Source organism: Ostrea edulis, chromosome 7, assembly GCF_947568905.1.
Source record: "Ostrea edulis chromosome 7, xbOstEdul1.1, whole genome shotgun sequence".
Classification (NCBI taxonomy): domain Eukaryota; kingdom Metazoa; phylum Mollusca; class Bivalvia; order Ostreida; family Ostreidae; genus Ostrea; species Ostrea edulis.
The window spans coordinates 83008537-83022711 of NC_079170.1; the positions used below are offsets into that span (position 1 = coordinate 83008537).

The 14175-nt window shown below is 35.5% G+C and overlaps 1 protein-coding gene across 2 annotated transcripts; it reads left to right on the plus strand.

Moving 5' to 3' along the window:
• Window positions 1-4993: 4993 nt before the first annotated feature.
• Window positions 4994-10579, plus strand: LOC125646089 (amine sulfotransferase-like). Of its 2 annotated transcripts, XM_056145544.1 has the most exons (7): window positions 5001-5057; window positions 5629-5664; window positions 5983-6157; window positions 6894-7211; window positions 7843-7946; window positions 8172-8355; window positions 9971-10579. In XM_056145544.1, exons 2-7 carry the CDS (start codon window positions 5662-5664, stop codon window positions 10072-10074), a joined length of 888 nt encoding a protein of 295 aa, XP_056001519.1. In that variant the 5' UTR covers window positions 5001-5057; window positions 5629-5661; the 3' UTR covers window positions 10075-10579. The 2 variants fall into 2 exon arrangements, with proteins under 2 accessions (XP_056001520.1, XP_056001519.1); XM_056145545.1 differs by lacking the exon at window positions 5629-5664 and having other exon boundaries at window positions 4994-5057.
• The last annotated feature ends 3596 nt before the right edge of the window (window positions 10580-14175 follow it).

Here is a 14175-nt window from a genome sequence, read left to right on the forward strand (position 1 = left end):
ACCAGAGGTGGGATCAGGTGCCTAGGAGGAGTAAGAATATATGGCGTCCTTGCCGTTACAATAAGACGTATTAATGATTACAGTATGATTACAGTATGAAAAAGAGATCGACATCGCTGGTCATTTTCGCACATTTTGCTTTTATCAGAAGTGAGCAAATTAAAAAGAAATATAAAGTAACCAAAACAGACGTTGGACCAATTCCAAATGCTTGAAGTCAAGTTCTAATGCACCAGAGTTGAAAATAGGAGATCAGTTCCCTCTCTCCTAATGTTGGACAATGACGTTATTTTGGATTTGATCAGGTTGACAGTAATTCAATCACTTAGAAATTTTCCTATTGAATACGAATACTTGCCTTCGAATCTTGACGAAAGAAAGCTTTAAATTATCCAAAACACAGCATAATTAGTGTAGTTCATATATATGATGTTTACCCGAGTGAAATTCAGCATTACTGATTTTAAAAAAAATTAGCAGAATACTCACGATGAATGTAAATGAATAATTGTTCAATGCATGCAAATTGCTGGATATACAGAACTATTTTGATACGTGCATACATATATCTCGTCAAATGCTTAAAATCCAGCTGTGACGTCATTCTACTGAAATAGTGCTCCATTATTTTTCAGGAACGAGGACTTTCATACAACTACTTAGTACTGTTCTGTTGAGCTAAATATGATTGTTTAATGAATACATTCCTCCTAATCCCCCTGGCCTCTGTCACTATTTTTAAAAAAATGTAAAGAATAATTTTTAATTTTCATATTTAAACTTAAGGGTAGAGATGAGAGTTGAACCCAAAACCCCTCACGTGAGAGGCAAATGCTCTATCTTCTGTGTAACTTTGGAAAAATAAACAATATATGTTTTATATGACAAAACTTTATGTAAAACTTATACGGTACTAATTTTGATGCACCAGATGCGCATTTCAACAAATTATGTCTCTTCAGTGATGCTCAACCGAACTGTTTGAAATCCGAAATAACAATGAAGTTTTAGAGCTATTATAGGCAAACACTGTGCGAAAAAAAAAGTGGAGTCAAATTCGTTTAAGGATAAGAGCTATGCGTGAGGGAGATAATCCATAATTTTAAAATGAATTTCTAAATTGTATAACAGCAATTAATTATACATCCGTATTTTCAAGCTAGTAACGAAATACTTAGCTACATCTATATAATTCGCACAATACACACTATCCATACAATACACTGGACTCGTTACGTATATTCTGTAAATTCGTCCAATACACAGGCTTTGATGAATACACATAATTTGTCTGATATATGTCACAATACAAACAATACTGATGTTACTGTATTTCATGTCTTTCTTACTTCCCAAATATTAAAGATAATTTTGTTTTTATAAAAATGTATATCTAACTGGCAGCGTTAGCAATATATTCGATTGGTACTAAACGTGGCATCTCAGGGATTTCATGAAAAGAATGACGATTTAGAGCACACTTAATTTTATGGGTGTTGCTGAAAGAAAAACGTAACGAAAATAGGACAAGTATTGTATGCAATGATGGTTGTAGGAGATAAACATTTTATTAATCAAAATATTTTTTATGAACAAGGGAAGCAGAAACAGACAAAACGGGAAGTCATCCATATAATCCACCGCTTCATATACTTCATGCTAACGCATATGTATTTTAAAACCATTGTAACGTACTGTGAAAAGTATTAAGCAAGCGCCTGTGGGTACCATCCCCTTTTCTCTGGCTATGTCATTTTCTCACCCTCCCACTCCCTCGACTGTGATGGTTTTTCACAAATAAAAGCAAATATTTATTGAAAAGTACTTGAAATTTCACATTTAACTACTTTATTCTGGCTGTCACCAGAAGATAATAGATTGTGGTGAGCCTATCCAATAATTAAGATGCTTCCATCCCCTCCCCATGAAAAAACAACAACAACACAACAACATTGAAAAGACGAAATGATTTTTTCAACGACTTTCCCAACATAATCTTTTAAAATCGAACTTGCTTTTAATTGATCTATATATTTTAAAGATAGTTGAACATGAATTAATTTTAGTTCTACACCAGGTATAGTTAACATTTATGATATATGTTATAACGATCTACTTCGTCAGTACAACCTTGCATTGGGTCAAATGCTGTCTGACGTGTTTCATACCGATATTTAAGCCGTTTTTGGCACACAGATTTTGACTGCGGATAACTCCGTTTACCTGATCAGGATATAGGGCTCACGGCGGGTGAGACCGGTCAACAGGGGATGCTTACTCCTCCTAGGCACCTGATCCCACCTCTGGTGTGTCCAGGGGTCCGTGTTTGCCCAACTATCTATTTTGTATTGCTTTTTAGAGTTATGATATTGATCACTGTTCGTTATCTCCACCTTTCATATTGGTTTTCTTTTTCGTTCCGTTATATATATATTTATATACAGCATGTATGTATGTATGCCTATGCCTATATACATCTGTAACAGGAAGGGCGAAAATGCAACGGACCAGACCGGGATTCGAACCCGGTCCCCCTGAATCTCTAGTCTACCAACTGAGCTATCTGGCCACCGGCGATCGAACCCGGCTGACCGCTACATTCCTCCCTCCTTAAATGCCTTCACACCTGAAGACATCAACCCAGGATCTTTATCCCCTGGCAGGCATTTCCACCTGTCAGTTCCAGGGGCTGGTCTACGGCACCAAATGTAACAGGAAGGGAGAAAATGCAACGGACCAGACCGGGATTCGAACCCGGGCCCCCTGCATCTCTAGTCAGGTGCTCTACCAACTGAGCTAACTGGCCACCGGCGATCGAATCCGGCTGACCGTTACACATCTAATCCAGGGGCCCCCTGGCACCCTAGATGAGGATTATAAGGGGGTCTCAGCGGAGACTTTACCCCGAAATATTAATGTATTTTGAAATTAAAGACTGATATAATTCATAATAGAGACGAGGTTCTGTCGCTTATTGAAAGGCCGAGGCTATCTGAATCTAGGATCTTTCAAAATCGGGGATTTCAGGTCCTCATTTTTAACTATATCAACATCACATGTCCAGCTGGACTATAATTGAAAGAAGACGATGAATACGAACATGTAAGTGAATTAAGTATAAGATGGTATATATCAGAGTTTAATTGTAATTATAAAAATATATAAATGAAATAGTCTTTCATTGTTGTTTTATCGGTAACTTGAATTGCACAAAACATTTTAGTGATTTTGTTCTGGAATGCCACATGTAGCTGTCTCCGTCACCATATAAGACAGCAAAGGAAGCATTTTCTTGTTTAATGAAAGCTTTGACAAACGACCCACGTTTTATATTTCAAAACATCATTTATCGATCCGGGTTAGAATAGGTCTTCAGTACCCCATTGTTTGTCGTAAGAGCCGACTAAATGGGTCGGTCCTTCGGATGAGACCACATAAACCGAGGTCCTGTGTCACAGCAGGTGTGACACGATAAAAATATTTCCTTGTTCAATGGCCATAATTGCCGAACACAGGTTTATATTTTGCAGCCCTTCACCAGCAATTGCGACGTTTCCATCTGAGTGAAAAGTTCTCGAGAGGGACGTTAAACAACATACAATCAATCAATCCTGCAATATACAAGAAAACGCGATTTCGATTTCTTGAATATTCATACAAATATCTCGTTAGATATACATAATCGTCCAACATACATGTATACATCCTGAATCTCGTCCAATACACGTAATTGTCCAATACATGCACTCGTGAAACATACATTTATCGCCCAATACACATTTGATGGTGTAATTCCCATAACTCGTTCCATATACAGAAGTCGTTAAACACAGCAGGGATGGCAATATTTTCGACTAGTACTGAACGTGACATTCCGCGGATTTCATGTAAAAGTTGACGATATAGAACGCACTTATCAACATAATATACATTCCTTTGTATCGTTAACATTCATTGATGTATGGGTGTATTCGGAAGAAGCACTGTGTGACAGATGGACTGTGATGAATGGACATAGTTTTGTTTATTTTTATGTAAATTTCAACCTGATCCGCATCGCTTCAGGGGATAGATTCAATAACAATGGCGAAATAGACCATACATCTCTAGCTATTCTGATTTAATCAGAACATACGAAAGGTTAAACCCATTTCTGATGTTAACATACATCAGACGTTAAATAACTAGACCTTAACGATTCGGGGATTTCTCATGTAAACAATCCTGTTTTTCAAAAGTTGAAGAAATAGACTTTTAAAAATTCGTAATTTCTTATGTAAGCATATAACTAGACTGGGGTTAATGTACACCAAATGCACAAAATGTACCTTCCATTTTAATGCAAAGTAAAAATAATTACATATTAAATCTGTCCTCAACTTTATTGCATGGTGCAGCTATTTTCATAAAATAGCGTAATAAAACATTGGAATAGGTCATGAACATAGATATAATACATGCAGTTGTTTTTATCTGATTATTCTTCTCCAATATTTATGCTGCTATATTTGAAATATAAATTCGGATGTTTTAGTCATCCATCCTAGTGAACTGTAGGTACATGGAGCTTTGATATCCATCAATAACATCAAATTATTCAACTAAACGAATTCCTTTTCATTCCATTTATAATGAACCATTAACAATTAACAATAATCAGTCTGTCTGCTGCGATGTCTTATCCCGCTATGGTTGGAAACTTTAAAATATAAACCTTTTTAAAACCAACTTTATTATCATTTCTTTTCTGAGGAAGATAAAAACAATTTGAGAGAAGGTTTACAAATCGTGGTAGTCTGCAAGATTTGATTCCTGTTGTTTTTAAATTTCCCCAAAGTTCTCATCGCATATATTTTTAATATTGACCTAAAATGAAGTAATGTATGCGGTATAATTTCAGTGTTAAAAACTGCGACGTGGCTTGGTGATGTAACAGGTGAGTATATAGAACGACTACAGACCCTATATATACACTCAAATCCCATCGAATAAACAAAGCGCTCATTGACTCCATACGAATAAAAGTTAACGTTTATCGACAAGAAGACAAATCTAAGGTAAGAACAAGCAATGTAGAAAAATAATAATATGACTGATTGCTCGTGGAATCCATTTCTATAATTATACCTCAGCTATCTTGATCCATGTGGATAATTATACCTCAGCTGTCTTGATCCATGTGGTATCAGACTTCACTAATGAGTGACCATTAGGTTTTCAGAGACCGTGATGTACATGTATATAGTGATCATTGCTATTATAAGACATTAAGTCCCTGGTCATTTAACAAAGTTAACATTTCGTACAATGTTTACTTATATTATGTAGTTTCTTTACCATACGTAACTTAACGAGATTCAACTAAAAAAATTTTTTATTTGTATGATTGTATACGACGTTTTAAAATGCATTTCACTAGGTTATTATGCATTTAAAATACTATAATCAGTGACCAGAACTTCTATCTATGTAATTCATGCTGTCGTCTTATACGGGAGCTGTATATTATCTCTGTAATCTGAACGAGAAATAAACTTGAATTCCCCTTTGTAAATCACAGCTAATTCTATAATAGGGTTTCTCCTGCAGCGTAATTCGATTATTCTAATACAATGTACATTCTTTTAGAATAGGCATACGAGTCATTCGGGTATTTAGCTGATGGTATCTAGTCAGTTTAAGCATGTGTGTAATTCTATCATTTAGTTAACATTCTCTCTCTCTCTCTCTCTCTCTCTCTCTGTCTCTCTCTCTCTCTCTCTCTCTCTCTCTCTCTCTCTTAGATTATTTAAGAGTTGCTTATTCTAGTATCTAAATTAATTACATATATTTAACTGACTGTGTTAATCTACTCTCCTCTATTTTCCTCTCTCTAAATTTATGCAGGAGTTTTACTCTAGTATTTGAAATGATTATATTCTTTTTAAGATTGAAGCAGATACCTTAATTCAGTATTTAACTGACTGTTCCTTTCTTTTTAAGATGAGTAGAAAAGATATCAAAGATCCCAGCGGCAAGGTGGTAATGCAGGTTGTGGAATATGACGGATTTCTATTTCCTGTCAGCGTCATGGGTGACATAGTGGGACAACTCAAAGAGTTAAATGGCATGTCATTCAGGGACAGCGATGTCTGTGTGATTTCATACCCCAAATCTGGTTTGTAACTTAATATGGTATACTTATAGTATATTAGTAGTTTAAATTACAGTTGTAGTTAGCCCAAGTTTAAAATTTCGAATATCACCCAAAACAATTAAACAAAAAAAAATTGTAAGGACCATTACTATATATTTCTTTCCCAATGGCTTAATTTCTTTCATTTTGTAATATTTAGATTCTATTTATCTCCAGTCTCGTTTAGATTCAGCATTTCGGAAATTCTATGGTCGTTGTAACGATCTAGTTTGCCAATGCAACCTAGTATTGGGTTACATGCTGTCTGACGTGTTTCATAGCAATTGTCAGGCCGTTCTTGGCACACTGATTTTGACTACGGATAATTTCATTTACCTGATCAAGATATAGGGCTTATGGCGGGTGTGACGGGTCGACAGGGAATGCTCACTCCACCTAGGCACCTGATCCCACCTCTGGTATATCCCGGGGTCCGTGTTTGCCTGACTATCCATTTTGTATTGCTTATAGGAGTTATGAGATCGATCACTGTTCCTTATTTTCAACTCTGATCATATATTACTCACAAGGAATTTCCATTAGTTCAAAATATGATATTGAATCTTACAAATAGAACAAGTCCACTAATCCGCTTCCCTTGGAGAGAGTGAGCACATAAAACATTGATCACTAGACATAGAAAACTGCACATCAGACATATTAACATTATAAATTCAATCATGATCATATCTAAATATCAATTATTTCATCACTGTAGGGACGCATTGGTGCTATGAAGTGGTGGACATGTTACGAAATAAGTCTTCGGAGTATCACGACAAGATGCCCCCACTCTTAGAAATGTTCCCCGTAGTAAAACTCAAGCAGGTGACAGATGGTGTTTATGCATCCCATTTGGTACCTCGACACATGCCGAAAGATTTCATGGCCAGGAAATGTAAACTCATCAACATCTACAGAAATCCAAAAGACGTCTGTGTGTCTATGTTTAATTTCATCAAGAAGACGAAAGCTGGAGAATTGATGAAAGACATGGAATTTGACGTCTTCTTCGATATGTACATGACTGGACAACGTAAGATAACAGAAAATATTTACATTTCCAATGTTTTTACATGTAATATCTTTACTAAGTGTATTAACAACAATTTCCTCATGAATGTAATGCAGTTGTGAATATTGCGCGCATGGGTCTTTATAAACACAGTTCATCTAATCGAATGGCTGGGAATTCTCAGCAGAAATGAAATTAGAATATAAATACATGTATGAAAAATTCAATTTTATTTTTGAAAGTGAACTGGACCGTTTCACGTCAACATACTTTTCATGAAGCGCTGAGGCGCTAATCTGGCGCGAAGATTCGTGTCCATATGCATTTTCAAAAATGAAAGTAATTTATTTAAAAGTTATCATTATTCGGTGGGTAATACCGGTCAACTCGTAAGCACCTGATCCCAATTCTGCTGCGTGCAAATGTCCGTGTTTGTCGTACTCTTAATTTCGTATCCTTTATGGTATTTCTGAGATTGATCACTGTTCCTTATCTTCTCTGTTGCATGCAAGTTTACATTATGGTCCTGTCTGTAACGAATACATATATCGAAAACATTTCATCAAAACATGAAAATATCACATATAATTCACATACACGTAAAAACTACTCCAAGAGACGATAGCACAGAAGATTCATGTTTACATTTCAGTTATTGGGGGTTCCTGGGCAGGATATGTCAAAGAATGGACCAATTTCCAGGAAGAAAATCCAACGTACCCTCTCTTAAATCTCTGCTACGAAGACATGAAGAAGGTAACAGATTATTATCCGTCGGATCACAGCTAGCATAGCTTTCTAAAGCATGCATACACGAGACTTTCTGTAACTTTCCTTCAGAGTTGAACGCTATGTGGTCCTATACAAAAGATTAGACTCATGTTTTTATTACACGTGTGATGAATGTTGCTAAGAAATGATAACGTAATTGAGAGTTCAACAATGTGTATTCTCTTTTGATTTAACGATCTTTCATTTTAGGACCTTAAAACACACGTAAAAAAGATATCCGACTTCCTGGAACTAGACACAAGTGACGAACTGATCAGTGAAATTGCGAATAAGTGTGAGTTTAAGGCAATGTCGGCTTATAAGAACAGCAACATCCCCGCGGCTATGAGCATTATGACTGATGTAAAAGACAAACACATACTGTACAGAAAAGGTAAATAACACGATTCCTGAAAATCCGTTTCTTTTGATAGAACCCCCCTCTTTAATACAATGTATTATAGGTTGATTTACATATTCAATATAGTATATACTAATCCAGCTGATTGTAGTTTGCGTATCAAACATCAATTTGTTTGATATGTAATCATGTTCACGTAAATTCTGCCTTCAAATATATTTTAATCGTTCGAAAAATTGAGATTAATTACCAAAAATATATTCTTTCACGTCTTAGTTAAAGGCAATCTATTAAGATTCCCCAATGCAGTACACCCCTTCCTAGAAATTTCTTCTCTAAAACTAATTCCCGGGGTTTTTAATTCTATGGGTTATCTTACTCTATAAAACCGGTATTCTCAGATTCATTGCTGCATGCAGATTTCAGAGGAATGTATATAGAATATAGGTCTGAACTGAATGATTCATCTAAACCTCAAAACATGTGCATTGTTTTCTGATAAAGTAGATATTGTAATATAATATAGGAAGTACTTTCGTTAAGAAACCGGTCAACAGAGGATACATACTCCTCTTTGGCATCTGATCCCATCTCTGGTGTTTCCAGGGTTCCGTGTTTGCTGTGGTTTTGTATTTGGTATACCATTATAAGTTGGCAGAGTCACCAGTAGAACTAGGCCAGTCAGATGTACATATCAGGGGATCCAGATATATCTAGCGCAATGGAAGTTTCATCTTTTCATAAACAAGATTAAACATTCATGCAAATCTTGGAGAATATTCTTGGTATTCTGACAATATAAATTTATTATTACAATATGAAAGGTATAGTAATTAACTCAACGACTTTAATTTTGCGATTTATTATATAGCTAACAAATAGTCTATTATAAAATCTGCGTAAAATCTAGAAAATGTTAGCGTTCAATATCCTGAGAATTTATTGAACGCTAACTTTGCATTGGGTAAATTGTATGCACCCGAAACATTCCGAGTATGAGCGTTCAATATTGACGTTACCGTAACGACGTGAACGAGCCACAATGGCAGACGGCGGTCCTCCGAGTCTGACAGATTCGGTATTTGATATTTACTTAAGCAAATGTTTTACTGTACATAAACTATAATGTCCCCATTCACAAAATCAGTTTGCTTCATGCATTAATGACGGGTTAAATATTGAACAGTTAAGAAATGCATGCCGATATTGCTCACCTTCACCTTAGATGCCAATATTGATGTATTCTCGTCTATTTTGGAGTATTTTAAGTGAAAAAGGATATAATGTAACAACTAAATACTTTAGCTATATAATAAAAGGGTTATTGAACTTATATAGGTAAATATTGTCACTCGTTAGCTGTCAAAATGCACTCACAAGCTCGTGCATTTTCACAGTCAACTCGTGCCAATATTCACCAATATAAGTTTAATAACCCTATAATACTAGTATTGAATTGTTTCACAGCAACTAATTTTCACGAATGAGATTATCTTAAATAAATACACGAAGCATAAAATGATTGGTTCGCTGCGAGAAATATTCACGAGGAAAAGGCTTTTGCGAATCGTGTAAGAATTTCTCGCATGCGAATAAAAGTTGTTTTACTGTATATTAAAGCTCATTAGCACCATTTTTGTGGTTACAGGTAAATCAGGGGACTGGAAGAATTGGCTGAAGGTTGCTCAGAGTGAGGCAGTGGATGCAGCGCTGGAAGCCGCAAATGTCCCTTTTCAAATCAAATACACCTAAAGAACGATCAAAGTGAAATGTTGGATGAAAACAAAATCAAAATTAATACATATATATGATAGAACAGTGAAACATCGCGTCCACTTTAGGCAGGAAGATACAGATAATAGATCTACCTGACAGTTACTACAGAAAACGTGGAAGCCTAGTCAAGAAGTGATATGAATCTCAACTATTTACTAAAAATGTATGAAAATTACGTATGCATTGGACTTGAGGGGCACCGAAGTGTCATTTTCCACTATTTAAAATTTTTTTTCATTACTGTACTCGTATATTTCCTGTTAACATTTAAGTTATAATATTGATATAAGGGGTCATTTCTTGAGACCTATACTTAAAATGTATCTTTTTGCAATGTATTGTGCATTATACCTTAGCATAAGCACTTGCTGATATACATATATTCCATGTACTTTTATTCAGAGGCAGCATTGATTTGGTTTACATGGATATGTATTGATGATACATGTATATTTTAATAAACATCTTTTTAATAATATAATACCGTATTTTGTTATGGAATCAATTCTCAGGGTAAAACACGGTCACATCGAAATAATTTTCAGTCCCGTTAGTTTTACGACATGAACTTATTGGATGAAAGGTGAAGACAACGAACAGTGATCAATCTCATAACTCCTACAAGCAATGCAAAATAGATAGTTGGACAAACACGGAACCCTGAAACACCAGAGGTGGGATCAGGTGCCTAGAAGGAGTAAGCAACTCCTGTTGACCGGTCACACCCGCCGTGAGCCCTATATCCTGTTCAGGTAAACGGAGTTATCCACAGTCAAAATCAGTGTGCCAAGAACGGCATAACAATTGGTATGGATGTAACGAATCAAGTTTATAACGAATCACACTTGTGCATTCCCAGTACTTCCATAAAACCGTGTTGTACTCTGTTTTGAATATATGGCGTCCTTGCCGTTACAATAAAACATGTTAATGATTACGGCATAAAAGAGGAATCGACATCGCAGATCATGTTCGCACATTTTGCTTTTATTAGAATTGGGCGAATTAAAAAAAATATACAGTAGCCAAATAAGACGTTGGTCCAATTGAAAATGCGTGAAGTCGGGTTATAATTCACCAAAGTTGAAAATAGGATCTGCTCTCTCTCTCTCTCTCTCACTGTTGGACGATGACTTTGTTTTGTTTTGGATCAGGGTTGTTGGACGATGACTTTGTTTTGTTTTGGATAAGGGTTGTTGGACGATGACTTTGTTTTGTTTTGGATAAGGGTTGTTGGACGATGACTTTGTTTTGTTTTGGATCAGGGTTGTTGGACGATGACTTTGTTTTGTTTTGGATAAGGGTTGTTGGACGATGAATTTGTTTTGTTTTGGATCAGGGTTGTTGGACGATGACTTTGTTTTGAATCAGGGTTGTTGGTAATTCAATCAGTTAGTTCCCATTGAATACGAAGACTTGCGTTCGAATCTTGATGGAAGAAGTCTTCAAAATATCCAAAACACAGCATAATTAGTGCAGTTCGTATATATGATTTTTACCCGAGTGAAAATGCAGAGTTAGTGATTTCAAAGACTATTAGGAGAATACCCACGATGAATGTAAATGAATCAATGCATGCAAATTGTTGGATATACAAAACTCTTTTGATACGTGCATACATATATCGTCAAATACTTAAATATCAAGCTGTGGCGTCATTTTACTGAAATAGTGCTCCATTAGTTTTCAGGAACGGGGAGTTTCAGACAACTACTTAGTAATGTTCTGTTAAGCTAAATATGATTGTTTAATGAATACATTCCCCCTAATCCCTCTGGCCTCTGTCACTATTTTAAGAAAATGTAAAGAGTAATTTTCATATTAAAACCTAAGGGCAGGGATGAGAGATGAACCCAAAACTTTTCACGTGAGAAGCAAATGCTCTTTCTTCTGAGTAACTGAGGAATATGACAACTTTGGAAAAATAAACAATAAATGTTTTATATGACAAAACTCTATGCTAGTATCATACATCTATATAACTCACACAATACACATGATTCATACAATACAATGAACTCGTTACGTATATTCTGTTAATTCGTCCAATACACAGACTTTGTTGAATGAAAGGTGAAGATAACGAACAGTGATCAATCTCAGAACTCCTATAAGCAATACACAATAGATGGGTGGTCAAACACGGGCCCCTGGACACACCAGAGGTTGAATACACATAATTTGTCCAATATATAACTCACCCAATCCAAAAATACTGATATTACTGTATGTCATGTCTTTCTTACTTCCAAATATTAAAAGCAACTTTTCTTTATAAAAATGCTTGTTTAACCTGACAGTGTCAGCAATATATTCGATTGGTACTCAACGTGGCATTTCAGGGATTTCATGAAAAGGATGACGACAAAAAATACAATTTCACGGGTGTTGTTAGAAGAAAAAACGTAACGAAAAAAGAAAAAAAAACCCCAGAAAGTATTGTATGCAATGATGTTATTTAAGAAATAAGATATCATTTTTGAATGTTGTTGGAATATGGTATGAAGTTGGTTACGTGATCAAATCCTATAACGCCCGAAGGGCGTTATAGTAGATTTGATCACGTACCAACTTCATGTCATATCCCAATAACATTCAAAAATGATATTTTATTTCTTATATTTATATTTTCTATTTTGATTTGTGTTCTTGCCGAGCTTCCATGATTATGTAGCAGATGACCAAAATAACGACCGTAGAACACAAAATATAGTTTGTAAGAATTTTATCGAATACAAAATTAGGAACAATATCAAAGAGAATATAAGATATAAGATATAGATATATAATTAAGAATGTTTAAAAAAAGATGAAACATGTGTAAAAATAAAGGTAATGTAGAGGGTAAAGTTAACTGAAATGACAAGAAGAGCGGAGTAAACTACATCCGTGGTGTGATTTGGTCGAGAAACTGGCGTCGGTCTAGCTTACTAAGTTGAAAAGCGCAATTGTTGATCACAGATTTCGACGGAAATTCAAAGGATCTGAGAGAATTGATGGTGGATATGATGGGTCACGTTAACGTTAAGCTCTTAGTCAGGTTTTTGGAAAGAAACAACGGTATGTTCATCGTTAGGACTCGCGGTTGTAGCCATGCAGGAGACGATTCAAGACAGTAGGACAGATTTAGACCAAGTGCAGGTATGTTGCGTCTTTTATTTACCTTTAGTGTGTGCAAAATAAAATAAAAATGAACTGACGGAGTTTTTGTTCACATGAGAGATTTTTGTTGTAGGATTTTAATTTCAGAAGACTCGCAACGGTACCTGACATGAACATGTAAATTTTTCGAGCCTCGAAACCAGCCTCGCTTATAATCATGCCGAGTCATAGCCGTGATGGAAGTTGCCAGGAAACAACAGGTTAACTTATCATCATGAAGTAAATACATGTACGCTTATAACTCTGCCTACATGTTTTCGCTTCCAATATCATAGAACTTTATATTATAAATTCGCCATGCAGAAGTTGCAGACGGTATTTAAAACTGTATGAAATGAAACAACAGAAGATTATATGTTTAATGTTTCTCTTTTATAAATTGATGAAATTCTTATTTTTTACAAAATAAACTGTATAAATATCCTGCTGGGTTTATTTCTGTTATGATGTCATTGCAGTGGCGGATCCAGGGTTTACGAAAGGGTGTGTGTGAAAGTCAAGTATTAGCCAAAACGCTTAGCCATTTTGGGTGCCAATCTGGAATTTTACTAATCTGGAATTTTACTCACACTATTTCTATTATTTAAATTTGTGGCTAGAGGGTGTGTGTGTGTGTGTGTGTCTAAATCCCCCACTGCATTGCATAAGCAAGAAGCCAGGTGAAAATACAGAAACTGACTTTTGAAGCGGCGATTGTATTCATACGCAAGAACAAACTGATCACATGACCAATTTCATGTCACACGAAATTGAACATCAATTTCATTAGTACTGTCATATAAGGAAATGCATTGGCAAATGTAAATATTAGGAGATAAACATATTTGTTTAATCAAAAGATTTTTAATGAACAAGGGAAGGAGAAACAGAGAAAAGGGGAAGTCATCCCTAGAATCCACCGTTTCATATATACTT

What these genes read in the sequence shown, in the direction of transcription:
- LOC125646089 (XM_056145544.1), top strand. An exon ending in GCTACGAAGACATGAAGAAG is followed by an intron (nt 7,947 to 8,171) that starts GTAACAGATTAT and finishes CTTTCATTTTAG; the next exon opens with GACCTTAAAACACACGTAAA. An exon ending in ACACATACTGTACAGAAAAG is followed by an intron (nt 8,356 to 9,970) that starts GTAAATAACACG and finishes TTGTGGTTACAG; the next exon opens with GTAAATCAGGGGACTGGAAG.